The 20,870-nt window shown below is 34.4% G+C and overlaps 1 protein-coding gene across 1 annotated transcript; it reads left to right on the forward strand.

The window, feature by feature from the left end:
• The first annotated feature begins 275 nt into the window (after positions 1-275).
• On the forward strand, positions 276-20,743 carry LOC128985708 (ribokinase-like). The gene is made up of 7 exons (XM_054405506.1): positions 276-457; positions 3,648-3,780; positions 4,112-4,235; positions 5,006-5,176; positions 18,466-18,557; positions 19,006-19,200; positions 20,058-20,743. The coding sequence occupies exons 1-7, from the start codon at positions 411-413 to the stop codon at positions 20,235-20,237; spliced, it is 942 nt and encodes a 313-aa protein (XP_054261481.1). The 5' UTR covers positions 276-410; the 3' UTR covers positions 20,238-20,743.
• The last annotated feature ends 127 nt before the right edge of the window (positions 20,744-20,870 follow it).

The following is a 20,870-nucleotide window of genomic DNA, read 5'->3' on the forward strand; positions in this document are numbered from 1 at the left end:
GTCACCTTTAACTACAGGCTGTGGCCTGGTAGAATTGGCAACGTCGCAAGTGGGGTTGTTTAAGTGACAGACGTTCCGTTCCAAAAAAACTCAAAAACTGATATGTGTGAATCGACCTTAAGCTATGCCATTTCAAGGTATGACCATAGATAAAAACATACTCCGACACCCTACCGAAGATTGTTCCGTTCCCCTGTCTGTACTCTGTAGCGACGTGGAAGCGACTCAAGTGAGTCAAGTGACTGAGATAAGTGATAACAACAGAAGAACATCAAGCAGAAGTGGAGAAGTGGAAGAGTGGAACTGGAAGTCGTTTAGTCGTTATTTCATTATTTTTATTTTAACCTCAACTAAGTTAAACTTAACTTTCAACGCTTTATTAATTAATTTACCGTAGCTATATTTCCGTGATGGTCAGAATAGCTGTTGTGGGATCTTGCATGATTGACCTGACATGGTAAACAATTAATTAATAAGTTATAGAACAATTAATTATTAATTAATCATTTAACAAATCAGATTTGAGATTCAGGTCTTTAGTTAGTTTTAGGTTAGGATAATACCGGATAGTAGTGATCGCTGGTTTTGTTTGAGTTTTAACTAGACATAGGCTTTGCCAATGGCAAAAGAGGAACTCTATTTGAAATTCTCTTTTTTTAAATAGGTAACTTAAGTTTAAATACTTAGGCCTATAGCCTATTCTGCATTTTTAAACTTTCCTTGGACAAAATTCGGAATAAGGTAGGACACTTAAGCTATTGCTCTAGGCCAAGGAAACGATGCAAGACATCACGGTTCATATAGACTTTCATATACGGCTTTCATATAGACTTGGACAAGGAAATGGGAGTGATGCTATTTAGGCCTATTTATTTATTTATTCACTAAACGGCTAGGTATAACTAACGTGACCATACATTTTGGAGTACGAAGCGGGACACCCCATTCCGGGCCCGGTATGGAATACCCCTCAGCTGAAAGGGGGGTCAGGACAAATTTTGAAAAATAATAGCTGTAAACTAGCGTTTTTATGCAATCTAGACATAATAATTTGTAAAAAATAAATTGGTTTTTAATTGAGTTTTTATTATATTTAACCTTTTTGTAAGTTCATTGAACGGAACATAACTTATCTTTACTTAGAAATCTCCTCAAAAGTGGATAGCTTCACCAAGTGCACGTAAACAGCGGGAACTGAGCGAATGACGCGAATTTACAAATGGCGGGTCACATCACTTTTGTTCATCTCAAACTTAAGTTTAAATAAACGGATATTTCGCTTGTAACTCACTATTAAAAATGTGCATTTCTGTTTGGTCATTATCTAATGCACAATTGAACAGTACAATAATCAAATCTCATACAAACTTTCTTCACACTGAATGGTACCTAAAAGCAGTAGTATGTTTTCTGTGCTAAAAGAGAGGTTAAGGTACTGTAAACAACTTGACAGTTTAGTTTACTGACAACAGTGACAACCCGTCTTTTGAGGCCGTGTAGTAGCCTACAGCGCTTTAACACTCGCGCGGAAATAAATTGTACTTGCCGATCTTTGACAAGTATAGTATAGATAGTTGAGTTCACGCGATCGAGGATCGATGAACGATGACGTGCTAATTGTACAGTTAACCAAATAGGTTAATAGGTTGGTTTCCTTTAGTTTTCCTTAAAACTACTATAGGTCAACCACTTAGAAAAGAACCTGCGCGCTAATGCCATTAGCATTGGCATGGAGGTTCTTTTCTAAGCGGTCGACCTAACAAGTATTCTTACACGAACCAAACATTAGTGTGGAAAGGCGAAATTTCATATTCCATATATAATATTTCAAACGCCTGACCTCCAAAGCGGGACATTTAGGCGTCCCCCGGCCGATTGTGGGGACAGCGGGATAACTTGTTGTAAAGCGGGACTGTCCCGCCGAAAGCGGGACGTATGGCCACGTTAGGTATAACCAATACAGTGAAAAGTACATTGTTGTGCATGCTTAACAGTAAACAAAGCAACTCAAGAGTAAATATATTGGGAGGCCGTTCAATAAGTTAATACTCTAAATAAGTAACAGGTAACAAAAATTGAGTGCAATATGGTAACAATAAATGAATATTCTTAAAATAAATGACAAGTAACAATGAATGAATAACAACAGTTAGTAACAATTACGGTACCTACCTTAAATATACTCTTAGAACAATAACCTAGTCCAGTAAGTACCATAAAATATATAGTGTGTAATAGTAATGTTCTGTATGGGATCCAAATAATCTGATCCTGATCCCAAATCACAGTACATAATTAGGTAGGCCTACTTATTTATGAACCAGACCCCAGCTTAAACGTTTAAAAATCACTTTTTAACTATATTCTAAACATCAATAATACAACTTACTTAAAGAATTTTTGGCGCTAAGGCCTCTTTTTATTGATAATTAAATATATTTAATAACCTCAACTGAGTAGGGGGCCGGTGGCGGTGGGAATTCGGGGTTTTGGGTGGGAGAGATAAAACGTGGTTAATCAGGAGAGAAAAGGGTAATGTGATGGGTAAAAGGGTGCCTAAGTTAATTAATGTGTAATTACCCAATTACCCAATCTTGAGAATCACCTTTGTGAATAGCCTATCTCTCACCTTTAAGGACGTGAATTTAAATTGTCAGTCTGCTTTTGGTTGAATAATATGATTTATTCAACAAAACCTAAACCAATCATAACTAACTCAATTCGATGTTTACATTTAAAATATCAATATAATTTGTAGGCCTAAACGGGTCATAACAGATCATAATATCTGTAGATAGTGTAAATATGTTAACTTATTGACAACTCTGAAGAGTATGGATGCGAATATATGTTCATTGTTAACTAACTTGCAAGAGTATTGACACAATCTATCCGACAGTGTCGGTCAAGGATAAAGACTTCAAGTATTACCAGTAAGTAAGTACGGTAACCCAATTCCACGTTTGTTTACATTATTGGAAATAAACATATTTAGGAAACAATATATCGAACTGAATCTATATCGATACATAATATCAAATCTAGGCCTATATCTATATTTAATACAATAATATATCACAGGTTATCAAGAAACAATTATCTCATTCAGGCATGTGGGGAAGGTAGGTCAGTTTTTATGGGGATTCATGGCTGCATTAAGGGGTACAGTTTCTTAACTGGGCTGCGCTAATATAATTGAAACTATCGTTTCGATTAGTAAACCTTCATGCAATATTTTCACCATCAGCAAGTTTGGTTGGTTAGGTTAGGTTATGATAGTTTAATTTTATAATAGATATATTTTAAAACATCGATTATTAATCGATATTTTCAATTCGATAGTTTCAATCAATATTAGCGTAGCCCAGTTAAGAAACTGTACCGGTACGTGTTTTCAAACAAGATTAGATTAGGAAGGTAAAGTGTACAGGTTATAGGTAATTGGGTTGTTTGTTACACCATATTGTTTTGTTTCCAACAATTCCCAAAGATATGAAGATTATGAAGGTAAGCTTAGGTAAGTGAGTAAGATCACAGAGTGTACCTAAAAGTGAATTTAACATTTACCTAACATACCCTAACAACATAAGTCAAATATAATAGGGCCTATCATAAAAACAATTCTTGAAAGAACATAAATTTTCCAGTTTTGCACGAAGACTTCCGAAATATGGTGAAACCATCCACGGGACGAGTTTTAAACAGGACTGGGGAGGAAAAGGCGCAAATCAGTGTGTTGCAGCGACTCGGCTAGGGGCAGAAACTGCTCTCATTGCATGTGTAAGTCTTAATACTTCCTTTATTAACTTACACTTTTACTATATTGGTGAATGTTCTAAGGAATAAATTGCACCCGATTTACATTGATAAAATAAATTAGAGAAACATATCCCTAGAACAAAGCTAAGCATATTTAAAATATGAAAAACTTAAAGTGACAATATTTTTAGCCTAATCATTAGTTTGAAAATGGTATAAAACATAAACTTTCTGATTGTAAACTAGTGACTAGTGAATTAGTAGTTTTTGGCTGAAATTCAATGTTTTCTCTTTGGTAGGCTACTAACTAACCAATTATACTTCTACAATATTGTAATCTTGTTTGATCTAGCTTGGCACCGATTTTTTTGGTTCTGAATACAAAATATACCTGGAAAACAGTGGAGTCAACACCAAACATATCTCACAAGAGCCTACCCAAAGTGGAGTTGCCCAGATCTCAGTGGCAGATAACGGTGAGTCATTTGAGTAAACGGCAATATACGTATCTATGTAGGTAGCTTGTGAAAAAATTATTTAAATTATTAAAGGTGTAGCTTTGTTGCCTTCTAAAATGAGTTGGGTAGTTTCATCAGTCCGGTACATTTACTAAAGTGCAATAATGAAGTCAGTCAAAACCCTTAATACCCCCAATGCAGAAAACCTGCAGACTAAACAAATTTCTATTTGCCTGATTAGATTTTCCCTCAATTGTTTCCTTAAGCTTGTGAGATCCATCGCCTATTTAAGAAACATTTGGTTTAACGAGTATACTTAGATTTGCTGCTACAGGGAAGGTAATAAAGTACATGTTTTGTGTAAAATGTTAGTACCGTAGCTTAGTATAAAATAAAAAATCTGCCTAATTTGATCAAAATAAATCCATGGATTTGTTCTTGATCCCCTTACATATTGCTATAAATTGGTGTAAACAGAAATTCTTATTATTAAACAGTCCAGACACCTATCTCTCTTTATGCTAATGAAATCACCCTTTGCTTAGGGACACAAAGAAATTTGAAAAACTGTGTGAAGGCATTAAAAATACAATGTACCCTCCTAAAATATTTTATTAAATCCATCAACAGTTAAGTAGGCCTAGAATCATAGAAGAAGAATTTGTTGGTGAACATTGTTTTTTTTATAGCATTAGCAACTATTTCCTACCGTGCTGGTAAAGAGAGGTGTCTTTAAATTTAAAAATTTTAAACACCCCTTACAATGCAACAATTATTGTTATTTGCAGGAGAAAATCAGATCATTATTGTGGCTGGGGCTAATAACTGTCTCTCCAAACAAAAAGTTGAAGAAGCATCAGAATATTTGACAAGAGCCAATGTAGTTGTGTTTCAATTTGAGACACCTTTGGAAACCACCCTTTACGCCCTCAGGATATGTAAGGAGAAAAATCCCAAAGGTGAGTATGTAAAAGTATCGCCAAACTAAAGGTTTCCTGAAAAAAAAAATGGTTCAACCTAAATGAAGAGTACCGGTAGTTAATTGATAGGAAACTGTGGAAATGTTCTCAACATTAGTATTTCATCGTTTGTACTTAGTGCTGTCTCAGCTGATTAAATTCAGGTTTAATTCAACTAGCTGTTACCCACGGGCTTCAACCCACTTGAAGCATTAATAAAACCAAATAAAACTATTGATTGGTAAAGTTAAGCTGAAATAAAGAAAACAGAATACAGAATTACAAACAAATAATCACACCAGATTTTTATCTTACTAATATCATAGATAAAACATACTCCCTTAGTAGATTTCTCATCCTTATGGAACAGCTGAAGACAATTTTATTGTTAGTTCTGTACGGTTTATGTAGAGGTCGTGTTTTGTTTACAATTTGTTTCCCGTTATTACAGCCATTTAAAACCTCGTTTAACCAAATAATACGATCTAATCATAAACAATAACTTGTCCCCTAGTTATATAACCAAACAGTAAAGCACAAATCAAGAAATTAACCCTAAAATAATAGAAACTAAGTTTCGTCGACACTAGCGCCCATGTGTCACGTACATGAACTAGACACGAAAAACGTGCTTCAAAATTTACAATGGGATGAGAAGTCTACTTGTGTTGGTTAGTCTATGCTAATATTATAAATGTGAATGTTTGTGTGTTTGTTTGTTTGAAGTTCAATCACATATTAACTAATGGACGGATTGGGCTGAAATTTGTTATGATTATAGCTAACATTCCTGATTAACATATAGGCATATTTTTATCTCAAAAATCCTTTCAGGCTCCGCCCCAGTGGCTCTGTGGTTCCCCATGTTAACCTTATAAGTATTCATATTACTCTAAGGGAATACAAGTTTTTTAGTCAGCTGTTTCAACTTAACAAGTTGGTTCTGTGGTATGCAAAAGCATTAAAAGTTATAAGATTTACCAACAGGAGCACTATTACTTTTTTTGCATTTATGGAAACAGCTAATTTGAACTAAGCAACAACAAAAATCTATGATATGCAATGAGAACTGTCAAATAGGATTGTTTACAGTTACTTTTATGTTTTTAATTTCATGAATCATTTGTGATATTTTGCGAATCTTAAACAATTTATTTTTCTCTATTGTTAAGGCGAAGTGGTAGAATTAGAATATTATGGCTATGGTAGATGTGTAATACTATAGTATACCGTAAATTTAAAGAAGCAAATTTTATCAAATCGTGTCCTCCCTCATTGCAAACGCAAAGCTTGAGTATAACTGCAATAAGCATTTTATACTTATGTGCCAATCCCGTACGAAGGACGGGTACTCTGCTAGTTACTTATAATTCAAGGAGTCATATCGCAAACAGTTGTTGCTAACAGTGGCAGTAAAAGTGAGCTGTAAAGTGTTAAAATAGATGGACCTTTAAGTTTTGGTAATTCCTGTGACGTTTTCTTTGTTGTACATACTCTTGTAAGGTAATAAATTGAAAGAATAACATACAAATAAGAACAGCTGAGGTATTTTTAACATTAAGTATATGGAAAGTTCCCTTTGGAAAGCAATTTGACCTTAAAGGGCAATTTATGAAAAAATGGATAGTTTTGCGCAAGGTTTCACGTATATGGTTTATGAGGGTGTGACTTGTAGTTTTCTCAAAAGTTCATGGGTACTTTCGGCTTTATATATAGACTAGCAGAGTACCCGTCCTTCGTACGGGGTTGGTATATAAGTTAAAAATGCTTATTGCAGTTATACTCAAGCTTTGCGTTTGAAATGGGGGAGGACAAAATTTGCTTCTTTATATTGACGGTATACTAATGGTATTACACATCTACCATAGCCATAGTTCTACCACTTCACTTAAACAATAAAAAAAAAAAAATTATTACGAATTCACAAAAAATCACAAATTATTCATGACATTAAAAACAGAAACATAACTGTATACAATCCTACTTTGTCAGTTCTCATTGCGTACCACAATTTGTTATTGCTTGTAACGTTTCGAAGTGGAATCTCCTTTTATTCAACCCTCTCAACGTTGCTGAGACTGATCAACTCAGCTATGTTTATAAGCTGCATAAGCGCGCTATGCTGCCTGCCGTTTGAGACCCAAAATCAAAATAAAAGAAGAGTTGACTCCGGATCTATACCAACTGGACTCAGTTTCCCCTCCGGCCCCCTTGTTCCCTTGGCTTTGGAAGTGAATCCTTTTGTCCTTCTTCTCTGATACTACGGCCATGACACTTCTCCTGTTTCTTGTCCTCCAAGATTTTCAACGTTCCCCGAACCCTAGCCTGGGATTTATGTGATCGGGGTGAGTCTGAGTTTAAGTTTGTTGAATTATTTGTCCTTTTATTGTATTTTGTCCTTCTGTGTAATGTCAACGTTTGTGTTTAGGTTCAATTCATTTTTGATAATTGAAATTGTCGACAAGCTCGGCACGAGAAAACCAAAATGGACACGTCAGGAAAAAGTTTGTCCCAGCCTAAAGTATAGTTTTGTAAATTTCTGGTACTCAGCCTTTCAAATTATGTATTTATTTGGTGTTCCTACAGAGGGATAAACATAGTTAAATTCTTTATTAAGTGTTACTAGTGTACATGTTGCTCGAATTTGAGCAATTCAAATTATCACAGGAGTTATTTCAAAACAAATAACAGTCATATTTACAATGAGTTTAAATGAGTCAACTCAAAGATTACCGGTGTGTAACTCAGACCATGTTTATCTTCGTTATTGATGAACCTAAAGCATTTCGGCCGGTTTTCTCCTTCTCAAAATGCCTCGCTGTACAGGCAACACAGGTCATTTATGGAGGGCCAATTGAGAACGATAAGTCGTTTTGGGGTAGTGTTAGGGCGCATTTGTAACCTAATAGTTGAAATTGTCCAGGGTCAGGTGCTGACTGTGATGAGTTAAGCCTATTACGCGCTACTGTTCTGTAGCTGCGGTCGTTATCACGATTACGCCTCCTGTCTATGTTTCGTTGTCGTCGCGTCGGAGGCATTTAAAAGAAAAAAAAAAACAAATAAACGAATTATAGCTACACAAAACAAAGATAAACGCACAAATTTAAGTTACAATCATGCTAACACGATCCGTCATAGCGACACAAAACAACGATAAATACACAAATTTAAGATACAACCATACTAACACGATCCGTCTTGGGGGTTATGTTTACACAAACTCAAATAGTAAATAAATGTACTGAATGCGTTTCATTGAATTGAAAAATAAATAACAGCAATTAAATTATACAGCTGATCAAAATGTAAACAATTATGTTCTTCATAAGGATAACATGGGAACTTTCAAAGCCACTGGGGCAGAGCCCAAGGGACTTTTTCCAGGCCAGTTTGCAAATCTACGCAACACGCTCTTTCCAATGAGACGTCAATGGATAAAATCGGTTAAGAAATGGCAGAGGAGTTCAACCGACAAATTTTCATGTAGCGTATTAATTATAATAGATAAGCGAGAATAGTTTAAAAAAAGAGACTAGTCGCTGACTATCAAGTTTGGAATTGACATGTCGTAATCGTATCATTCAATTCAAACATTCTTTATTTCATTATTGTACATGAAATTAGTACATAGAATTGCGTCAAAGATGTTGTCATAATCATAAGACTAAATTAAAAACTAAACATACTAAAATTCTTCCAATGAATACAGTGGTCTTGAAATTAAATAATTCTTTAACAATTTTTTAAACTTAATAATACTAACTTCTTTTTTAATGTTATCTGGTAAATTATTATAAAATTTTCCTCCAGCATATGTAGTTTTCTTTTTGTAAAATTCTAGTTTATGAATAGGCATTGATATGTTTAGCCTATTTCTAGTATTGTAAGAATGGCTTTCCCCTAGTAAACCCAATTCATCAAAGTGAAGCTTACAATACATGATCACTTCATAAATGTACAAACTATAAACAGTCATGATGCCAACATTTTTGAAATGCTCTTTGACAGTGTCTCGCCATTTTAGATTACGCATTATTCTTAAAGCCCTTTTTTGTAAAATCAGAATACGATCTAAATTACTTTTAGTTGTTGCTCCATACACGCAGATTCCAAAATTGATATTTGAATGTATGTATGCATAGTAAACAGTTTTTAAGGTTTCTAGATTGCATACTTTTGATAGCTTGTAAAGAGCAAATAATCCAGATATAACCTTTTTAGCCACTTGTTCAATGTGGTGATCCCAACTCAAATTACTATCAATTGTTAAACCAAGAAACTTAGTATTTTCAATTTTGTTAATTTTATGGTTATTTAGACCAACTGATACTGATTCAAAGTCATTAATTTTATGTTGTTTTGTACTAAACTGAATAAGACTAGTTTTGGTAGGGTTAAGCAATAATTGATGATAACAAAAGTAATTATTAAGATCGATTAAGTTTTCCTGAATAGAAGATTCTAGTTCCTTGACTGATCCACCACAAATATTTAAGTTTGCATCATCTGCATACAGGCAGAGCTTGTTTTGTTTGTTTCCAGACACCAATTTTGGCAAACCATTTATATATATTAAAAATAACAGTGGACCTAGAATTGAGCCTTGTGGTACACCGTGTTTGATTAATTTTGTTTCTGATTTTTCCTTAATTAAATGATTTTTATTTGTTTTTGTTAGTTCAACATATTGTTTTCTATTACTTAAATAGCTATTAAACCATAACAAAACTGGGTCACGAATTTTGAATCCAGCCAATTTTTTTATCAATAGTGAGTGGTTGACACTGTCAAAAGCTTTTGTAATATCAATAAATATACCTACTACTTTATTTTTGGTTTCAACTGTATTAATGACTGATTCAACAAATTCAACAGCTGCTGTTACAGCAGAACGTCCTTTTCTAAAACCGTGCTGCTCGCCATCTAGTAAGTTATTTTCCTCGAAATGAGTAATCAATCTATTGTACATTGCTTTTTCATAAATTTTAGAAAAAACTGGTAATAATGATAAAGGTCGATAATTTGACATCTTCAATTCATCTCCTTTTTTGAATAGGGGTTTAATCTTTGAAATTTTTAATTTATTTGGAAATATGCCACTGATAAAAGAGGAGTTAATTAGGTGCACTAATGGCTTAAGTAAATATTTTTTTGCATGTTTAATTATTGGCATCGGTATTTCGTCATAGCCTGTAGAGTATTTATTATCAAAGGAGGCTATAATTTTGTCAATTTCTTTTTCATCTACAGGTTTACATTTGAAAAATGGGATATTGACACCTGAATCTTTCAGATAATTTCCAATTTCATCAACTTTATTTAAATTTGGTAAAACTTCACTATCAACAGCATTTATGAAGTGATCATTTAACAGATTACATAACTTATTAGTATCAGAATAAATTTTATCATCAACACAAAGTTTATTAATATTTGAAAAGTTATTTTTGTTACCAACTTCATTGTTTATTAAGTTCCATGTTGTTTTAGTTACATTGTGTGAATTTTTTATTTTTTCATTGAAATACTCTTTTTTTGTGGCATTAATTTTCTTCCTATAATTTTTGCCTTTTGTTTTTGCCAAAGTTAACAACTTTTCATTTTTGTATAATCTTCCAGTATTACTTAGCTGAATTATTTCATCTTTTTCTTTTTTTAAGCTATCAGTATACCAATTTAATCTATTATTAGAGTTAATTCTTAGTTTAACAACCGGAAAACATTCATTAAAATATAATATAAATATTCCAATAAACACATCATACTTGTGCTCAACTGGGGATTGGTATACCTCAAGCCAATTTTCATGATTAAGCTTGTTTAAAAATGCAGTAATATTTTTGTCTGTGAACTGTCTACAACTTTTTGTTATGCTTTTTTGTTTCTTCATAGTTTTGTCAGAAATGTGAAAAATTTCGAATAATTGACCATCATGATCTGATAACTGAGTGTTAATACCAGAAACTTTTGTAATACTTTTATCAAAATTTATTATGATGTTATCAATTGCAGTAATGGAAGTTTCAGTTATTCTAGTGGGGAAATCTACAAGATATTCCATACCATAAGCTGATATTGTGTCGGATAACAGCCAATAGTCATGATCCTTTTTTAAAACATTAATATTTATATCGCCTACTATAACAATTTTCTTAAACCTATTACACATAATCTGTAATGTTGCATCTAATTTTTTACAAAATAACTTTACATTAGTGCTGGGAGAGCGATATATACCCAACAGAAGAAAGCGAAAAGAATCAAAGACAAATTCTACTGCACAAAGTTCAAATTCCTTATCAGTTATTATACCACTTAAACCATCTATATTTACAGAATTACATTTAACATGCTTCTTTGAAAGAATTGCAACCCCGCCCCCCCTAATTTTATCTCTGGCAAAGAATGCACTTAGCCTGTGCTGTGAAAAATTTAATCTTTCCAACTCCTCTTTTTTCATTTTATGCTCACATAAAATTATGATATCTGGATTTAGTTCTTGAATAGTTATTTCCAAAGATTCAATTCTAGTAGGCAGGCAGGCAATATTTTGATGAAAAATCGTTATGTTTGGAAATTTTGACAGTTTGTCAGATTGACAGTAATTGTTATTTATAAAAAAGAAGAATTTGGTTGGGTTGCAGTTCCTTCAACAGAAACTGCACTTAAGTTAACATGGTTATAAACTGGAGATGAAGCAGGTGACCAACCCCTGAAGGGACTACTATCACTCAGATAAGAAAGATTAAATGCTTCCTGTGTTAACACCTCACTCGCACTCCCATTGGCCTTTGACCCCCCCACATCACTGATCACTGCCGCTGCAGGTATATGGCATTCAGATGTCAAGGAACTGCTACTGATGTCAATGGTATTTTCATCCAACAGTGTGAGGTTGGGCTGAACATGTTGCAGAGTGGGTTCGCTGTTTATCTCAGGTAGTGAAGTCATGTCTGTTGGTGATGGTAATGTGTCCGTTGGTGGTGGTGATGATGTTGGCTCTGATCTTGGAAGTGCATTGTAATTTGGAGAAAGTTGTGTAGGGTACTGTGCACTAATTAAATTATGCAGCTTTTTTACAAAAGTGGTATGTGGAATTCCCCGTCTCAATCTTTGCCTTGAAGTATCATCCGCTGTCACAACAATTACAGATGCACCAGTGTCATTGATAAAATCGGATAAGTTATCTACAAAGTGAGATGGACTGATGCAATCACGTACACAGCCTAGCGGTGAGCAGATCAATGTCTTAAATTTGTTTGTTTTAAAATCAGCAGCCAATTGTTTAAAAACTGAGTTATATGTTTATCTGTAGTTTAGATGGTTGTTGGCATTTAAGAAATATTTTGGTTTAGTGACCAGTCCATACACAGCAACACCATTGGAAGAATTCTGACGTGTTAAATTCCTATCGCAGTAGTCAGTTACCGTGGGTTTACCAAATCTCTTTGCAAAAACTACAGCCACTCCTTCACTCATGTGTTTAGGAGATTGGAAATCAGCGGAGATGCAGTGAGCAAAAGCGACATCGGATCTGTTGCAATACTCAGTGATGACATCATCCATTTCAGCTACTTTGATTGTGAGATTTTGAGGAGAAAGTGTAGACAGAGTTTTCTTGGTGGTTCTAATTTCTTTAAGAACTAGGTCTGCTATTCTTCTACATAGAACACGTTTGCCAAACTTGTTCAAGTGATGGCCATGCCCAGTAAATAAAGGTCTCTTAAAGTCACTAATGTCAATCAAGTTTAAGTTTGAATGTTTCAACTCCATATTGACCTTATAGATTTCCCGATTAATTAGGCTGTTCCATGGAAGATCATGTCTGTGTGGTTGAGTGACATAAACAATGTTGGTATGTTTATTTTTAGCAACAAATTCATTAAAACTTTTTGCTATCTCCCTAGCTGACTCTCTGTTTGAGTAGGTGACATCATTTAAATTGTTCGCACCTGCAATAACAATCACTGTGTCATTGGTGGATAAGTCACGGGCCATGTTTTTCACGTTATTTAAAACATAGTCAACTGTTGCACCAGAGTTAGCGCAGGTGAAAGTGTCATAAGATTGAGGTAACAATGGTCCTAACAGGTTGCTGAGATCCTTGCCATGGCTATCAGAAAATATGTGAATTTTTTGTTTGTTTTTTAAGCGACAGTTATCAGCCTTGGTTTTATCAGTTGCTGTTTGTACTTCAATGTTAACTTTCTTCTTGTTTTTGTCAGGGGTGGATTTCAACTGATTGAGTTTACTTTTCTTAGGGCTATGTAATTTATTTTGGGTTACTGAAGTCTGTAAGCCTGATTGGTTCTGGGATAAGTCATTATGAGCCGCTTCAAATAAGACGGAATATCTATTGTTTAATGCAAGTTGCGGCAGATTTTGTGTAGCAGCATTGGAGCATTTACACATTCATTCATATTCATTCATATTTTGGATACAAAGACGAAGTAGTGAGGTTAAGGCCTAACAAACTTTTTTATATAAATAAATGTCCTTTTATAGTATTCTTGTTGAATTTTTGTCAAATTAAAAATTGATTTTTGTGTTAAACTAAGATGTTTTAGGATATGGTTGCCTGCAGAATCCTGGCAAGTTGAGCACATGGTTGGACCTTATTAGTTTAGGTTATTTTATTACAACCATAGGTTACAGGTATAGCTATTTAGATAGTGGATCACAGAAATGTTTGATTTAAAGGAAGTTTTTATATCAACTTTGAATTTTGTTGGCTGGAATTTGGCTTAGGCCTAGAACCGTAACTTTTGGGGAAACTTAAATAAAAAATAAAAAAATAGTAAAATAAATTATCGCTAGTCAATTTTATGTTCATTAACTACTATTTCTTTGATTTATGATGTAAAAATTCAGTCGATAGTACCTAGCCTAACCAAAATGCTTACTAGCTTGCTCACCCCATTGAAGTGCGCAATTACAAGACTGTTTTGCTATCTCCGCTTTGGAGTGAATGAACAATACATTTATTGACACTCCAACCTTGGTTCCCGGCTAATTTTGCCTTTTGAGTGACTGAACCATTGCCTGTTCACAGAAGTTGGGCCTAGGTAGTGCAGTGCATCGGGTTAAACCATTTTAAGATGAACTATTAGAACTCTTGTGGTTGACCTTATAGTACAAACATTAAGTGCTACCTAAACCCACACATCTTACCATTGCAACATTCTATTCCCTTTGGGTTGTACAGGGAGCAGTGACGGTCCAGAGACGATTGTAGGACTACCAAGATCTGGTCTATTGACAACCTCATCGCCACTGCAGTGTCACTGTAACTTGCCACTGAAGTCTACCCTACCAACCCGTTGGACGATCCAACCCTATCGCCATGGAGACTCTGGGCCCTAGATCCGACCGGATGTGAAAAACGATAAGTTCTAGGCCTAAGTTATAACTTACTGTGTGCAGGCAAACCTTTTCCGTTTTCAATTTGAACCGTCCCATTATCAACAAAAAGGAGGACTGAGTGAACCCTGGCCGTTTTGGGGAGCGGTAGGTTAGGTTAGGTTAGGTTGGGCGCTCAGATTCTGAAGAAGCAACGTAGGTTAAGCAAACATTCATCGTATTATTTATATTTATTTGTATCATTGTTTCATTGTGTATTATATTGTGTTTATCTCAGGTGGCCACCTAAATTCATGATACTTACTTGATACTTGATACTTAGTTGCTTCATCTTTGACCAACAAAGTTGGATTGATTGCGTCTTATTTACATTAAAAACATTTAAACACAAAACATATATATACAACTAAGCAACAATGGCGGGTATGGCGGTATTATTTACAAAAACCAGAGGCTCGTCAAAGATTTCTTGCCAGGAGTAAAGCGGTCTACTAAGCAAACTCTGGCGTAGCGTCAGCTTGAATCTCTTTTTGTCAAGAGCACGAACTCCTATCGGCAGTGTATTGAAAAGCCGAATAGCAAGCGATGGGTAGGAGTTAAGAGTGTGACTGAGTCGGCAGCGGGGCAGGTCAAGATCACATGAAAATATTGTCTGAAATTTAATCAATTAATTTACTCATAGGAATGTGACAGGTCCTGGTTAGGCCTATGTATATAGTACCCTGTTTAAATTCCACATTCTAATTTGTCAACTTGTCAGTGTATATTTAAACCGTTTGTTTCATGTTCCAATATTTGAGATTTAAAACTTAGTAAATTTGTTTCATGTTTTCTAGTATTTGAGAGTAGTAAATTTATTAAATTGTTTCTTGTTTCATTGAAGTGTCTTTTCTTGTTATTATTGTCCATGTTTTGATCCACTCGATACTTGAGAATTGTCTTGGTTAAGGAATTGTTTCTGCCTTTTTGTACTGATATTAATCAAGTTCTTTAAATTTGAACAACATTTCAATTCCTTTGTACTGTCAATATTTTAATTATTCTCTGGTAAATTTGTATTTTGTTACTTGTATTTGTATTGTATTGATTCCCTTGCTAGTTAAGTTATGTATTTCCCCTTGATAAAATGGATCAGTATCCACTCAACTAGGTAGGCCTAACTGAATTCTAGATTTTTTTACGCTCACAGTTATCTCCAGATCTTGAGGTTAGGGTACATTTTAGTAATTTAAATTGTAAGGTGTGTTCATTTTGGTCACTACTTAAAACTTGTTCTTTTTTTGTCGTATTCGTGTCTTACGTACTCAGGCTCACCTTACGGTCACCTAAATGCCAGGAAACCGTCCAACTCGCCAGGAATTCCCTTTCCTCGTTAATGGAACTCCCCCCTACCCTAAGGCAAATGAGGTGGCGCCCTGTAACTACAAGGTGATCTGAATACATGACGGCAAATACAATTAGGCAACACCCTCGACCCAAACCGACTGACTTGACAAATTCATGTAAATCCCTTTGGGAGGTTACATGCTGCTTAGTTCAAATTCAAAAAAATTATATTGCTGCAGCCTGTTAATAAATCTTATAACTTTTTAATGCTTTTGTATATCATAGAACCAACTTTTTTAGTTGAAACAGCTGACTAAATTATTTAATTCCCTTTAAATATGAACGAGGTGTTAGCCCGTCCTACGTACGGGAATTCAGTATATAGTCAGTTAAAACCATGTACAATTCACATCAGCTAGTTTACACAAATAAAGGCCAAGTTTCTTGCAGTTTTAATGTGAAAAATAATCTTGTAAACAAATGTTGTGTGACCAAATATGTTTTTATTCCATCATAGGCCTATACGATATGCATTTTAAATCCGATAATTTTACAATAAAACAGCAATTCTGCAATTTTTACGATGTGAAAAGAGTTGAAGTGAGATTTGCAGCCGATTCGCACAGACGCACTCTGATTATAAGTAGCCTACGGTAGAGAGAAATAGTCAATTGAGAAGTGTATAGACCTAGTCAACGATACCACCTTCCATAGCATACCTGCCTCTTCCATAATTATTATCACCAAAAATACAACTACTATACACAATTTCCAGTAGGTCTGAATAGAAACGACCTAAAATAAAACGATAATATCCAATAAAATTCACAGTACACATAATTTAACTTTGGTGTCCTAGCATCAAAACTAATCGTCACACCTATCCTTTATATCAATTTCACTGCATTAATTGCTAAATAAATAAGTATAAACAAACAAAAGTAAAAACAATAACAGTTTGTTTTGAAACAGCTGTTTGGTTCAAATAACATTCATTTGAAAAAAAAGAACTGGTCACATGTAGCAGGAATATAAAAAGTAAACACGCTAGTAAAGCTAATGACGTACGGTAATTGTCAATGTTTACTATCCATACCGTTATCAGTTCTATCCTTGATAATTACCCACCCTCATTGAATAAATGTACATCGTAATTTCCCATATTAGTTAATTTAAACTACAATATATTCATAGTTAAAATAAAAGTGATATTTCACGTTTGGGAGCGCTGATATAGGCACCCCCAAACGTAACCACAACTGAACACGATTTCATAAAAGGATGGTTTGTCTAATTGCAGTATCCTAGGTCAATGTTGACGCTGTTTTCAATCTATGTCATCCATCTGTTTATCTTTGTATAAAACCCGGCTGAGGTTGTGGTGTTAATTTAAAATTGTGATTCCTGATTATTCTTGATCTTCTTTTTATGACATCAATATTCCCGGGCCTAATCCAAACAAAGTTAAAGCAGACAAACATAATTGTAAACAAAAAGCTACCATGAAGAATTAAAACATGTAAACATTGTTATATTTCTAATCTTTCCTTGAAAAATGGAGCAGTAAAATAATTTGCATTTATCCTTTTTTATTAAGACTCGTGTAAGCCTCGATTTGTATTGTGGTTTAATTAATTTTGGTCTAAACTATTTTAAACTGTGGTCTAATATATTATCTCTACTAATCTTACTTATTGCCTATAATCAATGTCAAAATAAGAGTAAATAAAATAACCTCATAGTTCCATAGTTTATATTTAACCAGCTGTTAGTTAAAACAAATTATATTGCTCTAAAACAAATCAAAGATTACAAAGATTGCTTTAAAAAATAATTTGAACATCCTAGTATTTTACTATGTATATTTTATTAATCTGTCATATTCTTACAGAAGAATTGAACGTATCAATGATTGGCATTATACATAGTATAAATAAGTCAACCCTAAGTATGTCTTTACATTTTTATCCAAATGCTGAATTTGTGACACAAAAGCTGAATGTTTACAGCTGTTATGTTAAGCAAATTATTTTATGCCAAAAGCTAGTTTAGAATCTTAGCGTCGGCTGCTAGACTTTAAAAAAATTAAAACTCAATTTCTAAAAAACTGGGACCCTAAACTAAAATTATGGCTTCGACATTCCCTATTTCTCAAAGTTATCTTTCTTTCAACACAAAAATCATGAAAATCCGTCGAGTGGTTGATTCAGAATCGTGAAATAAAAAAACACTGTTTCGTTTTAACATTATAGATACTCATAAGGTTAACATGGGAAACTACAGAGCCACTGGGGCGGAGCCCGAAAGAATTTTTGAGATAAGAATATGCTTATATGTTAATCGGGAATGTGAGCTATCATCATGCCAAATTTCAGCCCAATCCATCCAGTGGTTTATGCGTGATTGAACTTCAAACAAACAAACACACAAACTTTCACATTTATAATATTAGTAAGATGCCAAAGCTTGATTCCTTGGATAGACCAGAGTTAGTTGTTCAAAATTGTCTACATCTCTTTATCATGTTTGAGGATGTCTCAATGGAATTGAAAAAAATCTATGTCAATTGCCATACTGTTACAAGAATTAATTTACTTTTTTAGGTTTGACGATTGTAAATGCTGCCCCAGCTGTTGAAACATTGAATGATGAATTGTACAGATACACAGACATCTTATGTGTAAATGAAACTGAGGTAATCATCAAACGTTTGCTACATTTTTTCCACCAGAATATTTTAATATTTAGGAAGTTTCGACTTCAAGATTATGTTGAGAAACACTTATTATCATTGAACAGTGTTAAACACAGAAGCATTGACATAAGTATACAAGAAAAGATTAGTGAAAGTTAAAAATTGTATCTTGAAGTTGGAACATTTTATTCAATTTTTGTCTCTAATATTAGCTACAGTGCAATTATTTCCAACCTTAGACAACCAAATATTTTTGTATGCCTTTGGCATTTTTTACAATTTTGAATTTTATGTAAGGGTACAATGCAAACCTCGATCATTTCTTGTTACTTATTATTATCTCCAAGGAAGGATCAGAAGTAATTTTATTATAATCATGGTAGTCTATTTTTCCTGGAGGAAAAAATCTTGTTTATATTTTTTTTTACCTTTAGTCATTATCTTACAGGCGCAAATAATGTCTGGGTTGCCCACAACAACAGTATTAGAGTGTGAGGCTGCTCTGAAGAAACTGTTGACTTTTGGATGTAAAACAGTAATAATCACTTTGGGAGAAAAGGGAGTAATTTATAGTTCCCCCCAGAGTGACAATCATATAAAACATGAGAAGGGGAAACCAGTGAAGAATCCTGTGGATACAGTGGTATGTTGAGTAAGATTAAAAATGTGTGAATAAAGTCTCTGTAGTCCTCGCCACCCTAACTTGCGGCAGCCCAAGGCCGCACCCTGTATATCTAGTGCGTCCTTAGACTGCCTCAAGTTAGAGTGGCGAGGACTATAACAGTTTATATGATTCAGTGGCGTAGCCAAGGAGGGTATTACAGGTAAAAATCCACCCCCTTGACAAAAGGGTTTGGTTGAGATCGCGAAGGGAGATGATCATGATGTCTCCATGATTGCGGACAATGTTTGTTATGGTCCCGTTATTGCGGAAGATGTTCGTAATGCACCTGTGATGGTAATCGTGGCAATATGTCTCTGCAGTGACAGAAAAATTTCACAATTTTCCATGATTGCAGTAGACCGCAACTGCAAGAGATGAGCATGGTGGTGGTAGATGTTCATACAGCTTTCATGATCACAGAAGAATACAACCATTTTGCTAGGATACGTCGATACGTGTAAAGCAGGATGATGTTCGATGTTTGGGGGTGGGCGCTCGAGCCATTTCTCTTTCAGGCCAGTCCAAACCTGGCTATGCCACTGAGTAAATAATAATATTCTTAAATTAAAAAAAAATTAATACCTGGTGTTAATCAATCCTAGTTTTGGCGAGAACCAATTCTTTAAAACTTATAAGTCCATTTTATAAGTTAAAAACCAGCAGGCTATGAATAATCCACATCATAACTGGGGATAATTGAGCATTTTACTTTGTATGAATAAATGTGAGTCAGAAGCTAAAAACTATGAAACTTCTTATGATTCTTTCTTAGAGTTTTCCCCAGAAATACATACAGCTACTGCAGTCTGTATGTAACAGTGTATCACTTTTTTCAGGGCGCTGGGGATGTATTTGTAGGATCGCTGGCTTATCTCCTTGCATATCGAACGGACATGAGCTTTGAAAGGAAAATCTCTGTGTCTTGTCAAATAGCAGCTATATCCATCATGAAGAAGGGGACTCAGTCAAGTTTTCCATATGCGAGAGATATTCCAGCAGCTTTATTGCTGGAATAACGACTTATTTACATTCATTTTTAGACTATGGGATGATAATAAACCAAAAAGAATCAAAGGGCTAATTAATTTTATACGAGCTTTTCAATATACTGTACAAGATATTTTTATAAAATAGAAGGAAGGAGGTTTATATGGTAAAGAGGAAGTGTATGATATCACTGTAGAGTAGGCTGGAAGTGTTGTAAAACAATAACTTGTAATGCTGACCACATAGGTTTATTTTAGGTGTGTATTTGATCTGGGGTCTGTTTGTGAGATTCAGTAGTGTAGGATGTTCTGTAGACATCCTTATTGGGTTTTCATCAATTTTATTATTAACGTTTTCAAGACTAATCTAAAGCCGCATTTACACGAGGCCAGTAGAGCAGGCAGGTTACTTGCGTCTAGTTACCAGAGGCGAGTAGCCTGCCTGCCAACTGGCCTCGTGTGAACGCGGCTTAACTTTTGTTAATCATTATTCCTTACATATCTGTTTTAACTTTTGAATAAATCTTGTTTCGTAAGAGTTTTGAGTTTAATTTCCAGGCCTTCTCTATTATTAATTAGTTGTGGGTTAGCCAAGAGGTGGTATCCGCAATACATTTCATAACCAATGACTTAAAACTTTAACCCAACATAAGACATATTGAG

This window comes from Macrosteles quadrilineatus, unplaced genomic scaffold, assembly GCF_028750875.1.
Source record: "Macrosteles quadrilineatus isolate MER2022 unplaced genomic scaffold, UCM_ALF_1.0 Scaffold_2__2_contigs__length_208266976, whole genome shotgun sequence".
NCBI lineage: Eukaryota > Metazoa > Arthropoda > Insecta > Hemiptera > Cicadellidae > Macrosteles > Macrosteles quadrilineatus.